The sequence below is a fragment of the Gavia stellata genome, chromosome 10 (assembly GCF_030936135.1).
Source record: "Gavia stellata isolate bGavSte3 chromosome 10, bGavSte3.hap2, whole genome shotgun sequence".
NCBI lineage: Eukaryota > Metazoa > Chordata > Aves > Gaviiformes > Gaviidae > Gavia > Gavia stellata.
The window spans coordinates 30,603,340-30,618,664 of NC_082603.1; the positions used below are offsets into that span (position 1 = coordinate 30,603,340).

The window sequence follows — 15,325 nt, forward strand, 5'->3', positions numbered from 1 at the left end:
GCCGTCAGTCACCCGGGGGGAGGGAAGGGGGAACCTAAGCCCACCCACCACGCTCCCGCCGTGCCGCGCGCCAAGATGGCGGTGGGCGGGTGTTGAGGCGGTGGCGGCAGGATGGCGGCGGGGCCGATGGCGCTGAGGCGGGCGGGGGCGGCGGCGCGGGGCCGCGGCGTCCTCACCCGCGGCATCCTCACCCGCGCGGCGCCGCCTCGTCACCGCGGGCCGCTGCCGCGCACGCCCTGGACCACCCGCGGGCCGCCGCCGGAGGAGCTGGCCCGGGCGGTGGAGCGGCGGCCGGTGCGGGAGCAGGTGGAGCTGGACACCGTCACGTACGCCGGGCGGCAGCACTTCGTGCCCGGCCTGGCCCGGCCGCGCTTCCCGCCCTGGGACCGCGGCTGGCACGACCCCTGGCACTCGCCGGGGCCGCGCTACGAGGAGATGCCGCTCTACAAGGAGCGCGGCTGCTACATCTGCCACCAGGGCGTCCGCATGCTGGAAGGTACCGGCCCGGCGGCTCTCCCCTCGGGCCTCCTCGGCCCGGGCCACCCCCGTCTGTCCCCCCCAGCGCTGCCCCGGGGCCGGGCAGCGTGTTCAAGCACTTACCCTTCACCGCCAGCCAAGCTTTCTCCTCACGTAGCGTGTAAAAACATAGGCGGTGAGAGCCCGCCCTGCCTCACCGACTCACTGCGCGGTCAGCCCCTTGCCAGCCTGCGCGGCGGCCTCAGTAATACGTGTCTTCTTGGGTTTGGGTTCAAGGAGTTCGGCAAGCGCAGTGGCTCACCAAGACGAAGCTGGTGGAAGGCTTACCCCCGGCGGTGCTCGGCATCATCGACAACCCGGCTCACCGGCTCGAGGACCACGAGGAGGGGGTAAAGCGTGCGATCTCACATGCGCGGCTCTGGGACACGACAGAAGTTGCTCCCAGGAGAGAACATTATTGGTAAGTCCTCAGTCATAGGGAAAATCTTTCTACTGCGTGATTATGGCTTTGGCGTAAGCTGGTCATCAAGAAGTTAACTTAAGAACCAGAGCTTTTAACGCTCCAAAGAAAATTCATACATAGAGCTACTGTTGACAAGATTCGTCTACTACACAGAACTGTTAGACCCTTTGGATCAGGTTGTCAGCTTGTAAAACAAACAACAACAACCAAAACAAAACCCCCCCAATTCTGGATATTGACAGTAGTACCAACGTAAACACATACTCTACATTAAAGCTTCTTTTAGGCCCAGGTCTGTGTTTCAACTTGAGATCTACTTGTAGCTGATGCAGAATGTCAGTTTTTTAAATAACTAATGATAAGCATTACCTCTGCCAACTTGGAACAGGACTGGTGTGTGGAATATTAATCTGAAATCTGTGTTAACTGTTTGCAAATGTTACGCTATTACATGTTTTACATACAGTAATGTTACAGCATTCATGTCCCAGAAGCATCTGCCCGCCATTATGATCACATTTTTTATGTAACTTTTTTTTTTTCTCGTTCTGAAGCCCAGTACTGTTTGAAGACTTGATACATTTATGTCGGTTGATGTCTATGAAGTATCCTTCTCTGACTAAAAGAATGTTGGCTAGAAACTACAAGATAGCAGCTACGTGGGAAAGAGGTTAGTTGCTGCTGTGGTGGAAGCATTTAGCTCTCTTCATTAATATAAGAGGGGTAACAAAGCTGCTAGCTTTAAAGCTGTGGACTTGGAGAAAATGAAACAATTTCTGGAACAAAGTAGTTCTTTCAGTTTTAAATAGTGCTGTAGGGATGGGCAGCCTTGGAAGATGGGAGGATACTTGCCCTGAGGAGATTATTAGGGTGTTAGACAACATCAACAAGATGGCAGGAGAAGAGAACCAGTATCTTAGAACTGATTGTTTATTTTTTGTGTCCAAAATCTGTACTATTGTTTTTCTGCATATGTTTAGTTAAGAAACTAACACCAGCAGTTAACGTTGGTATTTTAGAAGAAGAATCTGCAGCTGAGCTACTATGTAAGTTTAGTTTGGAGGTGAGAGGGAGAGAATAAGCCTTGCAGAGCAAGGACTTGCTAAAATGCTGGTGCCCAAGAGGAAACATACGTCTTTCCCTAATGTTATTTTGGCAGTGTTTGAATGTAGCCTAATTTCTTTCCCCAGAATCCATTCTCCTTCAGGTCCGCGGCCTGAATGGAATACTTATGAACTCTATGGCCCCAATACCACCAGTAGCCTCCAAGGAGGAGATACTGGCCACTGAAGAACATGTTCTGGAGACCTTCTATCCCATCTCTCCTACAATTGATCTTCAGGAAGTGAATGTGTACAAAGAGCTCAACGATACAGGTAAATCTAGCCCTTGATAATAATTTTCTGTCAGGCTAAGTGTTGGGGTTAACCTGGAGTCCTTGTCCTTCTGCGAGACAGCTGTGGGTAGGGGGTGGATGGGAATGAGGGGACACAGTGGCTAGGCATGGGGTGTGCAGTGCAAATGTTCCAGACCTATGGTGAGTATATTGTGGCCTAGGCAGGACTGCAGAGAACAACTTAAATCCTGGCAAATTCACAGTTCCTGAAGATAGGGTAGAAAACATTGGCTGTGTAGTCTCTTGCTGAGCAATTCCTGACATGATTATCTGCCATTTAGGTTTTAAAGATGGTTATCCATACTCTCATCCTCACACTCTGTTTTTCCTGGAATCGGCCAACATTCGTCCTAACAGGTTCAGACCAGAACAACTTCGCGCTAAAATGCTGATGTTTGCTTTTGGCAACGCGCTGGCAAAGGCTAAGGTGCTGTACGGGGTATGTATTGGAGACGGCTGGTGACTCGCTGGGCCTTCGTTCTTTCTCTAAAGCTGCAGCTAGTGGGAAGAGTTGTGACATTCCCTTTCTGTGGCATGTTAGCGTAGTTTTCAGATCTGAAATTCCTGGTCCAGAGATCTAACTCTAACCTTCAGGTATGGTTCTGCTAATCCAGAGAAAGATCTCTCAGCTATGAGCGTGTTCATGATGTAACATGCATTAGAGTGGTAATGGGTAGGAACCAGGGAGTAGCTTCAACTGTAAAACTCTAACCCATCACACAGCTCAGTATGTAAATTGATACTTCATTGCTGGCTGAAGGAGGAATTTTAATTAAAAATACAAAATCTACATTCAAAACTTGTTTGACTAGAGTAATTTTCTGGGCAAGGTAACAATACATTTATTAAAATCTTGGCTTTAAACCAAGTAGAAGATGCAGAATCAGCAAGTACTCATACAATTTCTGTGGTAACTGGCTTTTTAAACATTCTTCCCCCCCCCGCCCTGTTCTTTCCTAGAATGATCCCAAGGTTTTGGAGCAGCCAATAGTGGTGCAAAGCGTTGGCACAGATGGCCAGCTCTTCCAGTTCATGGTGTTCCAGTTAAATACAACAGACCTTGTCTCTAGTGATGGCATAAAAAATCTAGTCTGGATTGACTCTGATCAGAATCTGTATGAAAAAGCCCAGTGTATTCCCGAAGTCAAGAAAAGAGTTGTTATGGTAAGCAAACCGGAGTGAAACTTGGGAAACGGTCCTGGAAATCCTACCCTTTCACCTCTGCCGGAGGTTTGGGAGCTGGCATAGAGCTGCAGTGCAGGTTTTCAACCAGTTGAAGGGACCTGACACTGGCACTGGCCTCATTCTTGCTTAAGCGGGTGTTACTGACAGGGGGTATTTGTAGTGCTGATGTACCGCATAACGTGCAAGGCACATGCCAAGCTTAATATGAACTCCTACATAAAGATATCCCCCTCTGTAATCTACCATCTCATAATATGTTTGTTTAAAATCGACTCGTGCTCTGATGAAGGAAGTGCTTACATGCAACTGTCAGCTTCGCTGTAGAGTAAATAGAGCACAGTGCTGTCGACAAGCCCTGGTTACGCTGGGAGGGCATCTCGGTTTGATGGGCAAAGGGTTTTTGCTGTCTGAGGAGATGTGTACCAGTGGAAGTACCCACACACAAACCCATCTGGGGAGGGAGAGTGCAATTTGGAAGCTACGACGTCTGAAGTCTTATTCAAGCGTATTTAAAGCCGTTGTTTGTCTACATTAATCACTTCACTGCAAACTGAGCATCCATGTCTTTTTCTCTGCAGAAGCCCGCTGGAATATATGGCTTTCAGCCAGACACATTCAAGAAGTTTCTGGCACTGTATCTGCATGGAACTGTGTGAAATTCAGCTCAAATGAAAATACTTCACCAACTGTACCTGCTGCTTCTCTTTGCCAGAACCATCACATAATTAAAGAAAGGTGGATTAATTTACTTTCAAAAAGAAATTATATTGTTACTGAAAGTAAAATTTTTTTTTAAACTAAATGGTGCATGAAGAAACTCTTTCATTTTAGGGGCTCACCTCTGGATTCGGGTTAGAGACAGTCATCAAATGCATCCTCCTGCACTCTTCCACCGTTGCCTAGAAAGAACGTAAGCCAGTCATTATTCCTCTGCGCAGGTTCGGCTCTCGGTGTGCTTTTGCACAGAGCTAGTCTCAAACCTATTTTCCGAGGTTGCTTTGAGTACCTCTGAATGCAGTGTATGTGGAAGAGACTTACAAAGCTTCAAGAGGGGAGCCTGAGACGTGAGCCTTTTTCATTCTGCCTGGCTTTTACTTTGTTTTACTCCTGGCTGCTTTTGGGATGTGTCGTGCTGCCCTGTGCTTAGTTCCTGAAACACTTAACCGGTGAGATTGCTTTGTTGGATCTATAGAACCACAGTTCTTTTATCCCCCAATTTTGGATGAAGATATCTATCCATTTTGGGAAAGTGATGTAGAATGTAGCATGAAACTTTGGTGCCTGGTAGCTGGTATTTGCTGCTAAAAACACAAAGGAAGGATATCTTCCTGCCATACAGAGTTAACTGAGCAGGAAGCATATTTTTTTAAGATGGGGGGGATCAGTGTGGTTTTTGTAAAATGAAGGCTAAATTAGCTCCAGCCAAATGTAGAATGTTTTGCAGTTCTGCACTGATACCCTCCAGCACATGGGAAGGAATAGGACAGCCTGCGCTATTTTAAGGTGTGGAAGAGCATATTTCCAAGAAATTCATCTCACTTCAGTGTCTTGTGTCAGAGACTGGTCTGTGCTTCGTGATCTTTTCTGGCCATCTGGATGAACACCCCAGTTGCGTGTTCCAGTCTCAATCCATCAGACAGCTCTACTCTGCAGGTTTCAGAAAACATACTTTCACTAGTCAAATTTGAGACCAACAGTTGCACCCAGTAAATTGGGATGCCTCAGCTGTAAGTTAAATAAACAAATCCCTCATAGTTAGGAGAAGATGCTTGGAAGAGAAATAATCTAGTAAGTGTTGCATTGATCTAAATCATGTTAATTCTGGCTGCTCAAGGGATGCCTAATTCAGCTCATCTATTTAAATCTGTTCAGATCTGTAATTTGCACCCAGTTACTTAGGAATATATTTTAATACACTCATGCTCTGTGGAGACTGTTCCGGTAGGTGTTTCTTTCTCAGGCTGTTGGCTCATGCTGTGTCACAGGGACCCTGCTGAACAGCTCTAGGCAGCAGCCCTTGGACTATTAACATCCCCTCACCCTTCCAGCTTTGGGTCATTACCCGTCTTAAGGAGGAAACCCTGTAGGGCAGCCAGCTGCCGCGTTAACATTCCTGAGCAGAGCAGTTTCACTAAGGAAGCCTGGTAGAAGAGTGGCTGCGGTGGAGAGGGGGTGTGGAGAAATGAAACGCCTCGCATGCTTCTAGTAGGTGTGGGAATCTGTGAAGATGGTCTACATGGGAAAGAGCCAAAGTCCCTTTAGATGGTTTTTACCTCTCAGCAAAGACATCTCTATTATGACAGGCAGTAGAAGAGGAGAAACTAAGTGAAGCTGGAGTCCTGCTGTCTCCAAGACTGAGCAGAGACAAAGCACGAATGCAGGGAGGGATGGATGAGTGCAGAACAAAGGCAATTTTGAAAAATGGCAGAAGCAGTAAGACAGACGTGGGATGGTCAACAGGGGAATGAGGCTTCAGCAGGTTACGGGAGGCATCAGGAAGCCACTTGAGATGATGGGACCATGCACAAGCACGCAAGGGCATGTCTCTGGTTTGCTCAGGGCACAGCTGATCTCGCCTGCGGTGAGAAGGAAGCAGTATTTTTGTGTTGCTGGAAGGAGCAGCTGATCCTTGTGCTGGGTAAGGTCCTCTGAGGTCTGGGAGGAGAACTCGAGGCTGGCAGAATGGGGCTCCCAGCTCGACACCTGGGACAGATGCTCGGGTTGGTCAGTTGTGGTGCAGGTACGAGGTCTGTGAAGCAGGCAGCCCCTGCAGAGCAGCTGCCCTACCACAGACAGCCGTGCACACGTGTGGGGTGTCCCGCTGGTCTTCCCGAGCATGCTACATGTGGCTCACCCGCTTGTTCCTCCAGTGTGACCTGCTGGAGTTAGCCCACCTGAGGGAGGTGGGACTGAAAGCAGGACAATGGGTCACAGAGGTACATCTGGGTTGGCATTAATAAATTATAAAGGCTTGTCAGCAGATGAATGGCATTACCTCAGCACTGACCAAGAGCCAGGCATTAACTTTTAATGAACGGCAGCTGGGGGAAGCAGAACATGAGAGAACAGGGTGGCTGGAGTCTGAGATGAAGGCCTGGCGGTGCCTGGCTGCCTGGAGGAGACCTCTGCAACTGCTGGTGCAGGATGTGACCCCCAGCCTGCCCTGAGGATGCTGCACAGTGTGCTGTCCCAGCTCCAGCGCTCCACGCTACCTCCCCCTGAACCATTCCCAGTGCAAAATCCAACTCCAGCTCTGCACTCATCGTGCCAGCAACTACACACCGTGCTCAGACGGGAGCCCCTGATTGTTCAGATTCTCCTCCCGCATTTGATTTTGTGAAAACTAATGTGGGAGACAATTATCCCTCGGGTTGGGCTCAGGAGATGTTTAGAGGAGGGAACTTGGCAGTTTTTCATGGCAGTGTTTAATAAAATTAGCCTGTAACACAGTAAGAACCAAGGGGAGGGACTTATCTATGCCCCAAAATAAACCAGGCAGAAGTGCTGCCCCTTGATCTGGGCAGCAGGGGCAGGGATGGCCCTGGGGATCTGGGAGGGCAGGAGGTCCTCAGCAGGGTCAACTAATTGCCTTTGGGGGGCAGGGGTGTCGCATTTCCAAATGATGGCCAACGCTTTCATGCTACTTTCTGCAAAGCACAGAGGGATGTGGTTGCTTGGACCAAAAACTGCATCAGGACATGGCTGCAGACCCCTCATGAGGACATCTGTGGTGTTACCTGGAGGCAAACCTGCACAGGTAGCAAAGGGTGTGAACACACGCTGCTCCTTGGACCCGCCGTTAATTACATGCTAATGGGCTCTGCAGGCACGATGATTTTTCTGGGTGGTTCCCAAACCCAGCAGTCATCCAATGCATTGCCCCCTTGCCCCTCTGCTCCATGAGCATCTGCGACTGCACGGCTCTTGCTCCTGGAATTGCGGCAGTGACATGGCTGTGGGTACCAGGTGGGAGCATCTCCCAGGACCGGCAGAGCTCCAGGGTGGCTCGCAGCCCCCCCAAGCCTTCAGCCCACGCTTCAACGTTCCCTCAAGGAGGGAGAGAAGCTGCACAATCGCAGCCAGCCGTATCCTGCCTGAACTAGTCAAAGGCAGAGAACAAGGCTCAGACAGCAGCTCCCGGGAGCGTTTCAGGCACCTGGCACTTGCAACCACCCATCTTAAGACCTAAAAAGCCCCAGTCTTTCCCCAAATGCTGCAGCAGCTGCTGACGCTGCCCGTCGGGGAGCCAGGTCAGCCGTGCCGGGCTTCCTCCATCTCCAGCAGCCAGTTCAAAGTTGGATCCTGCAACGGTGCATACACCCACCCTGCACCGCAGCCAGCCCTTGCCCGTGAGGGGTCAGCAAACCCCATTGCAAGCCTATATATGTGTATATATACATATTTTTGAAGGTGACAGTTGCATCCCTTCCCCTCCCTTCCTTACCTCCCAGTAGTGCAGGACTCCAGCAACGGGTGGTAGCAAGAGCCACCTCCTCTCCTGGGGCATCCCAGAGCTGTAACTTGCATGGGATGCCATCCTCCATCACCAGGCCAGCGTCCCAACTCCTGTGGCCTCTAATGGGGAAACCCTGGGGGACAGGGTGCAAAAAAAAAAAGAAAAATCCCCCCCTTTTAGCTCCAGAAAGCCCCCCTCCACCTGCAGCCAGGCAGGTTGGGTGTGGGGAGGGCAAGGGTCCAGCGAGCACATCCTCAGCCGGGTGCAGGCAAGAAAGACCATCTTCCTAGGCCAAGAGCTGAATTTTAAAAATGCTTAAAAAAAACCAAACGCAAAAAAAAAGTGAGGATCGTTAAACCAAACCTCTCCCAGGCCCCTGGTCCTGCACTGCAGCCGAATCCCCGTCCACCTCTTCCCCGCCTCAGCCAGACCCCCCCAACACCGGCCACCTCTCGGCTCTGCATCACCGCCGCTCCCACGTCCCGAAGCTGGGGTTTGGTCCTTGATAAATAAGGGTTGGAAAAAATCCTCCCCCCCCCCGCCCCGGGTCTGGCAGCAAACACCAGGAACAAACTGCAGAGCACCGAAATCAAATGTTTATGTTGATATTTATTACAGCATGGGGTGGGGGAGAGAAGGGGGGGAGAACCGTTTCATTCAAAAAACCATCCCATACCAATGAAGACAATAATTTAGCTATTCATTTTAAAATACATTAAAACTGGTCCTTTCATTTCCTTGTGTCAGAACAAAAAAAAAACAGGGGGAGGAAAAAAAACCCAACCAAGATGGAAAGCAGAAAAGGAAAAAAGATTGACCCCTTGGGGAGTCCCCGGGTATATCTGCGATGCAACAAATCTGCATTCGGTTATTTCTCAGCGTTACTTGGAAAATATTAACCTGACTGTAACTATGAGACTGACACCCTCAGACCCCCCCCCCCCCATCCCACCCACCCCTCCCTCCCCAGCAACTTTCTACAGGTAAAGCACAATTAAAATGCCTAGGAAAAAGAAGGCAAACATTTAAAAAAAATAAATCGTATTACACACTAAAAAAAAGAAGTTTTGTCATCTCATGTCTTGCAGTCAGAATAATAAAAACAAGCCAAATGTTCCCCAAAAACATTTCAATGAAGGGGTGCGGAAAAAAGACATCCCTTTAATAAAACATTATCAACAAATATCGTACACAAACTACAATGTATAATAATTATTTTTTTTCCCCTCGGTAATTTTCGAACCAGACTACAAGGTAAGAAAAAACACTGAAACAAGATACAATGCTTTCAATAATCCGCACAAAGGTCAAATCCAAGGGAGAGAATATTTTACAGAATATGATATACATGGAGCAGAAATGGGAGCTGGAGAAAAAACAAAGACCAAACTACAGGGTAGTGTCATGTACAGAGAGCCCAACCCGCTGCCTTGGCTCGTCCCTTCCTCTCCCGCCAGAAGGAAGGGCCTTCGATGCTTGCCATTAATTTTTATTTTCTTATTACAGAGTGAGCCTACAGAATAGCAAGGTTACATTTTAACAACAAGAATTCCTTAAAAAATATCGCCATCCAGTTCCAAATCATAGATAAGTGAAACCCTGACAAGAGCACATCTCTAAAGAAAAGAAACCCCCCAAAATACCCCCAAAGCAAATAAACCCCCCCCCAAAGCCCCCAAAGTTAGCTGGAGATCACAGTTTCAAAGTCCCAGGTCAGATTAACCCTTTCTTTTGGTGGATTTAAAAAAAAAAAATAAAATCAATTTTTGCAGTGAACCAGCTGAAGGACTCTGGGGAGGGGAGGGACAGAGATTTCTTCTTGTACTCGGAGGGGGGGGGGAAGACTAACACAGTGCATGCCACAGTCACAGAGAGCAAGATCACGATTCATTCGAGGATGTGATCCTAGAAGGGGGTCACCTGCATTAATAAGTTTATAACGAGGTGGTGGAGTCTCTTCCCCAAAGCAGATCTTGTTAACTGGAGGAGGAAGCGTTGTGCTGCAAACAAACCAAAAAACCCCAAAAATAGAAGGGAAAAAAAAAAAACCCCAAACAAAAAAAAAAAAAAAACAGGCCTTCTGAACGAAAACCACCATTGTAAACTGTCCAGTTTATTTAAAAAAATGACTACAACAGAGACAACATGAGATTTCATATCTAGACTAGCTTCCTGGTGTCGCACGGCACAAACATACAACAGGTTCGGTTTCTGTCTTTATTTAAAAGAACAAAGCAAAGAGATCGGAGTTGGGTGCTAGAGGCTTCCGTTTGTTTCCAAAAAGAAGTGTCATGTACATATATAAACCCTTCTGCACAAAGAAGGGTCTTGTCACGTCTTGAAATATTTTAAGTTTTGTCCTTCATGTTTTATGGAATAAAAAGTTCAGCCTTTTTATTGCATGAAACTAAACCTGGGGTTTTGGCCCCCGCCACGCGTCTCCCTGCCCATACACCTAGCTTCTTCTTCTTCTTCTTCTTGCATAATTCGTTGAGATCCTCCGAACGGCAGCTGACTCTCTTGATCCTGGAGAGGAGGAGGGGGAGGGAAATCACACACTCATCGTCATGCTGGGGGAATACTGGAAGAGAGACAGAGCCAGGGTGAGAAACCAGGCGGGCCAGACCCCCAGACACCGAAGGGGGATGCAAAAGGAGGCTGATGACAACTATACAGCAACCTAATTGGATCTAGTAAATCAGGAGGAGAGGATGTGCTGGAGACTCGAATTTATCAGGCGTAATCTGCTCTGTAACTTGCTTTTCCGGGGAGAAAATCAGCAGAACAGTATGGGGCGAGATGCAATTTAAAACAAATCATTAACATGCACGCGTGTATATGCTGCTAACAGAGGAAGAAGAGGAGGGGTGTCTGCAGCCACGCACAGCACCTCGCATCGGTGAGGCCAGCACAGCTGGCTGCATCTGCACCGGCTCCTCTCCGTCCTGCAGGATCCTCTCCCCTCCCTCGGTACGCCCCATCCCACCGAGGACCCAAGCTTGCACCCACCAGCGTATTTCTTCCTCCCCACTTTCTGTCCCGGAGCAGCTCACACACAGCACAACCAGGTCCCAAAGTCACCCACCGCCAAGCCCACCCGCCCCCCTGCCGGGACGCCCCGGGGGGACCATCCCCCCGTCCCCAGGGAGGCACTCACTCACATTGTCATTTTGGAAGGAATGGAGAAAGTTGCCTCCCAGCTCCCCGTCGTCTCTTGGAGTGCCCGGGGGATTGCTAATGCCACTTATGTTGTTTGGAGAATTCTGCGGGAGATGGGGGGGCAAGGTGGTGAGCAGGTCCCTGTGTCCCCCAAAATGCCGTGGGGGCAGGATGCAGCCCTGCTTGCCCCGGTCACATCCCCTCGATGTGTCCCCATCCATCGGGGTCACACCAGCACCCCAGTGCCAAGAAAAGGGGGGCCCACACACCCGCTCTGCAACTCACTTACTTTTGGAAGTCCATCTATGTCTCCTGACCCTGCACAGGGGGACACACAAAAGGAGAGCAGCCTTACTGAGCATGCAGCGATGGCCCCTGTGCCCCCCTGCCCCGCTCCCCCCCCACTCCCCTTCTGATTTCCAGCCAAAGGCTCTGCTTCGAGCACCGGTCTGAACTGGGGGCTCACCCCGGGATGGGTGCAGGCACTGGGATGCTCTGCCACCGTCCCCGGGGAGCGAAGGCACGGCAGGGCTCCCCCAGCCACAGCCCCCGCGCGGGCTCTCACCTAACGATCCGTTCATGTGATGGGGCTCCATGCCGCCCATGCCACCCATGGGGCCGTCGGAGCCGGGGCCCATCGGGAACTGCGGATGAAAAAGGCAACAAAACCAAAATCAGCCACAAAACCAGCCCGCACGTCTGCCACGGCCCCGGCAGCTCCCGGGGACGGTCCCCTCCCCAGCCATCCCTGAGGAGCAGGGCGACAGGAGGGACGCATCCACCCCCTGAGGCTCCGGACACGTCTGGGGGCTCATGGTCTTGCGGGTTCACCCATAAAATTTGGCCAGACAGGCGTGGGCAGACCCAGAGCCATGGCAGCGCAGAGGGCTCCCTCCAACCAGCATTTAACGAGATTTAAGTCTGCCCGTATCCCGCAAAACACAGCATCTCGCCGGGCACGCAGCTGCCACCACCTCGGCCGGAGCAGCAGGACCGCCGCTCTCTTAATAAGCATAAAAAATGAACAAAGTCACCGAAGAGTTAATCGCTTTTTGATGGTTTGTTTTATTTCTGTTTTGTAACAAATGGCTGAAATCAATTAAACTGCTTTACTCTCAACTGATGAAGTTAATTATGATTTGTTATGGTATCTGATATGTAAATTATTAGAAAGCAGACTTACATTCGATCGACTGCCTGCGGGCGGTACTGGATTAATCATTGTGTAGATGTTGTCACTTGAATTTGTTGAATCTGTGGAACAGTGAAGCCCAGTAAGTCGGGTGATTAATTCATTTCTTAATTAAAACAAACTCATGCCACTTGAACTCATTCTTTTGTATTTTATCACCTAAAATTCCCTCTAAGTACCACCATTTTCTGGCTAATTTGTATTTAATGAAGATCCACAAAGTTTTTAATCACAGAAATTCAACTGTGAAAAATAATTCAACTCCTGGCTGGAAGCGCGGGGAGGTAATTCCCCGCCGTGTAGCGCTCCTCACCTCCCCGAGCCCCGCAGCATCCAGATCCATAGGGGGATATAGGAACATCCCCAGATGCCGTCCCGAAGTCAAGCAGCCCACGCCACTCGCTCCCCGGAAAAGCAAAAGCTACGTAAATTCGTTATCGGAGGTTGGGCAGGGGGTGCCCATGCTCGGCAGCGCATCCCCAGGTATGGGAGTCTCCCACCAGGAGTCCGGGAGGGCTGGCCCCGGCGCGGGGGGGGTCTCGGGGGGTTCGTACCTGCGGGACTAGGCATGATGGGTGTCCCCGGAGGACCGCCGCCGCCGGGCGGACCCTGCGGAGAGACAAAGTGGGGGTCAGCCGCGCAAACACGAGCATCGCCCACCTCCCCACGTTTTCAAACACCTCCCCTACCTGGACCTCGCACGCCCGAACCCAGCCCGGCCCCCACCACGGCACCAATTCCCCACCAAACCGCATGAGCTCCCCGAGCCGTAACGTCTCTGCACCCCGACGACAGGACGGACAGATGGAGGAGGAGGACTCACCACGTATGTACCAGGCGATGAAGAAGAGTATGGGATCTATAGAGAGAAGAAAGACAGGTTCAGCCGTGGGGTGCAGAGGGGCTCCCACGGGCTGGACCCCAGCAGGGCACAGCTGAGAGCCCCCACCGCCCCCCCCAGCCCGGCCAGGATGGGTGTCCCAGGGCACAGCAGCCCCCACAGCTGCACCCCACCGCAGGGAGAGCAGCACAGGAGCAGGGCTTAGGCTTTAGATGCAGGGGCAGTGCCTAAACGAGAGGCTGGGGAACCCCCTCTCGTTAGCAGGATTCAGCGAACGGGGAATGGCCTCAGTTGCGGGACGGTTCCCGACCGGCCCCGCTCTTGCTTCAAGGTCCGTGGGATACTCACTGAGTTAGCACTGCTGGGGTTCGGCCACGGTCTGCCGGCTCCCGGCCCCCTGGGGTCAAAACGAAACAGGGAAAAAAACGTATGTTGTGTTTTTATCCGAACAGTCCCGCCAAGCCCGAGTCGGCGGCCAAACCTCCCCGGCACGGGGTTTGCCTTACATGTTAATTCCAGGCATGCCGGGACCTAGGGAGTTGGGTGGAGGTCTCATGCCGCTGCCGTAGTTCTGCAACGATAACCAAGGGTCAGTCTACCGTAACGGGAAGGGAGAACGGAGAAGACAAGAGAAGGGAAAAAAACCCCAACAAACAAACAAGAACCCAAGAAGGTTAGTTTGCAAAAATGAGCTTTAAAAAGAAAAAATAGATGATGATGAACATAGAGGCAATTACCAATTGTGTGTATAAAAAAAACAGGCAACTGAATATGGAAGGGAGCCAGGCTGAGCCCCAACGTCCCCCCCGGGTCTCTGATGCCACGCTGGCGGAGGGAAAACAGCCCTCTCCCAGCTCCGGGAGACAAATCTGCTCGCAGCCCCCAGGCGCCAACAACAGCCTTTGGAGTTTGTCTTTTTGTGCAGGAGAAAACAGGGGCAGGAGGAGGAAAAAAGGCGTCGCTTGGAAGGTTATTGCTGCAGCGTAAGGACGGAAAAGGCTGCACGAGCTCCCCCCGAGACAGAGCATCCCCTGCTCCCAGGATGATGGAGGGACTAGGGAAAACCAAGCCAGGCTTGTTTTCCCATTGCTTCCCAGCTCTCTGCTACATCTCCTGGAGAGGATCTGAAGCCACGGGGAGCAGGCGAGGGCAGGCAGCCCCTTGGGGCTCCTCTCCTGGCTTATTCCACCCCAGCTTAGACTCCAGCCAGGACTGGGAACCTCAGATCTGCATCCCTCATCTCCTAAACCCAGCTCTAGTACAAAGCCAAGCCCAAGGCAGCGAAGGAAAAGGAATCCCCCGAATGCTGTGCTCCATTTGGTCTGCGGCTTTGCTCCCTGTGCCCTCTGGGCAACGTGCAGCCGGATTTAGGTCGCGCTGCCGCTCCTCCCCTCCCACCGATCCCCCCCGCGATGCATCCTTTTGGGCTGTATTTCTGCCATTTAGAGAAAAAATTGCTAGGGCAGGAGGGGGGATGGCTGGCCGTTCCCTATTTTGCAGCTCCTTGGTGCGCTCCAAGCTGGATTTTAAGTGCAATACTTCAATGCCGTCGATTTTTTCCTGGATTTATGGACGCACGGGAGCTGAGGGAATCACCGAAGTTTGTTTTGAAGAGGCAGAAAAGGGTTTTCCCCAAACAAATTACCAGCAAGCCCTTAATTGATCGAAATTCCAGCCATTTACACTGAATAGCAGCATCAAACCCCTTGTTTAAAAAAAAAAAAAAAAAAGCTCAGCGTTTTTAATTGGAGCTGAAAGGCTGGAAAACGAAGCCATCTGAAAGATGCTCAGGGAGGGTGGAGAGGGAACGCAGCTGTGCTGAGCGACCTGGATGCTGGGCTCCGGCAAGACACCGCTGAAACCCAGCGAGCTACAAACCCTCTTCACAGAGGCACCGGCAAACCTAATCCTGGCTTCTGCAGAGCTAAAACTGCGACTATTAAAGGGAAAAAGGCAGCGGCAATCGGCTGTAAGGGATGATTCATCGTCGGTGCGTAATAACTAGCTGTTGTCAGGACGCCAGGATGTCCTGGCTGGATACTCTGCAGTCCTTCGGAGCAATTTAAGGAGTATTTGGGAAGGTCCTGTTGCAAAGCTTCACGAAAAAAAAGCCCTGGCCATGCAAGGTGTGAGGGGCTGCTGGGTTTGGTTCGGTA

The 15,325-nt window shown here is 50.9% G+C and overlaps 2 protein-coding genes across 33 annotated transcripts in view; one reads left to right on the top strand and one right to left on the bottom strand.

Annotated features, from left to right (window-relative positions):
* Positions 1-111: 111 nt before the first annotated feature.
* On the top strand, positions 112-5,856 carry MRPL37 (mitochondrial ribosomal protein L37). 2 transcript variants are annotated; one of them, XR_009484117.1, is made up of 8 exons: positions 112-496; positions 754-937; positions 1,495-1,610; positions 2,131-2,316; positions 2,618-2,775; positions 3,297-3,500; positions 4,100-4,256; positions 4,353-5,856. XR_009484117.1 is itself a non-coding variant. In XM_059821957.1 (7 exons), the coding sequence occupies exons 1-7, from the start codon at positions 112-114 to the stop codon at positions 4,175-4,177; spliced, it is 1,311 nt and encodes a 436-aa protein (XP_059677940.1). In that variant the 3' UTR covers positions 4,178-4,272. The 2 variants fall into 2 exon arrangements, 1 of the variants encoding a protein (XP_059677940.1); XM_059821957.1 differs by lacking the exon at positions 4,353-5,856 and having other exon boundaries at positions 4,100-4,272.
* A 4,604-nt stretch (positions 5,857-10,460) lies between these two features.
* Positions 10,461-15,325, bottom strand: part of SSBP3 (single stranded DNA binding protein 3) — a 53,553-nt gene continuing 48,688 nt past the window's right edge. For 10 of the 31 annotated variants that reach the window (XM_059821895.1, XM_059821917.1, XM_059821910.1 and 7 more), the window contains 9 exons: positions 13,676-13,740; positions 13,518-13,566; positions 13,152-13,187; positions 12,883-12,937; positions 12,320-12,390; positions 11,702-11,780; positions 11,426-11,454; positions 11,139-11,240; positions 10,461-10,558 (listed from right to left, as the gene is read on the bottom strand). In XM_059821895.1, coding sequence (XP_059677878.1) covers positions 10,529-10,558; positions 11,139-11,240; positions 11,426-11,454; positions 11,702-11,780; positions 12,320-12,390; positions 12,883-12,937; positions 13,152-13,187; positions 13,518-13,566; positions 13,676-13,740 — 516 coding nt within the window. In that variant the 3' untranslated portion in view covers positions 10,461-10,528. Of the gene's footprint in view, positions 10,559-10,907; positions 10,916-11,134; positions 11,241-11,425; positions 11,455-11,701; positions 11,781-12,319; positions 12,391-12,882; positions 12,989-13,151; positions 13,188-13,517; positions 13,567-13,675; positions 13,765-15,325 lie in introns of all 31 variants that reach the window. The other 21 variants (XM_059821909.1, XM_059821899.1, XM_059821897.1 and 18 more) reach the window with 12 other exon arrangements.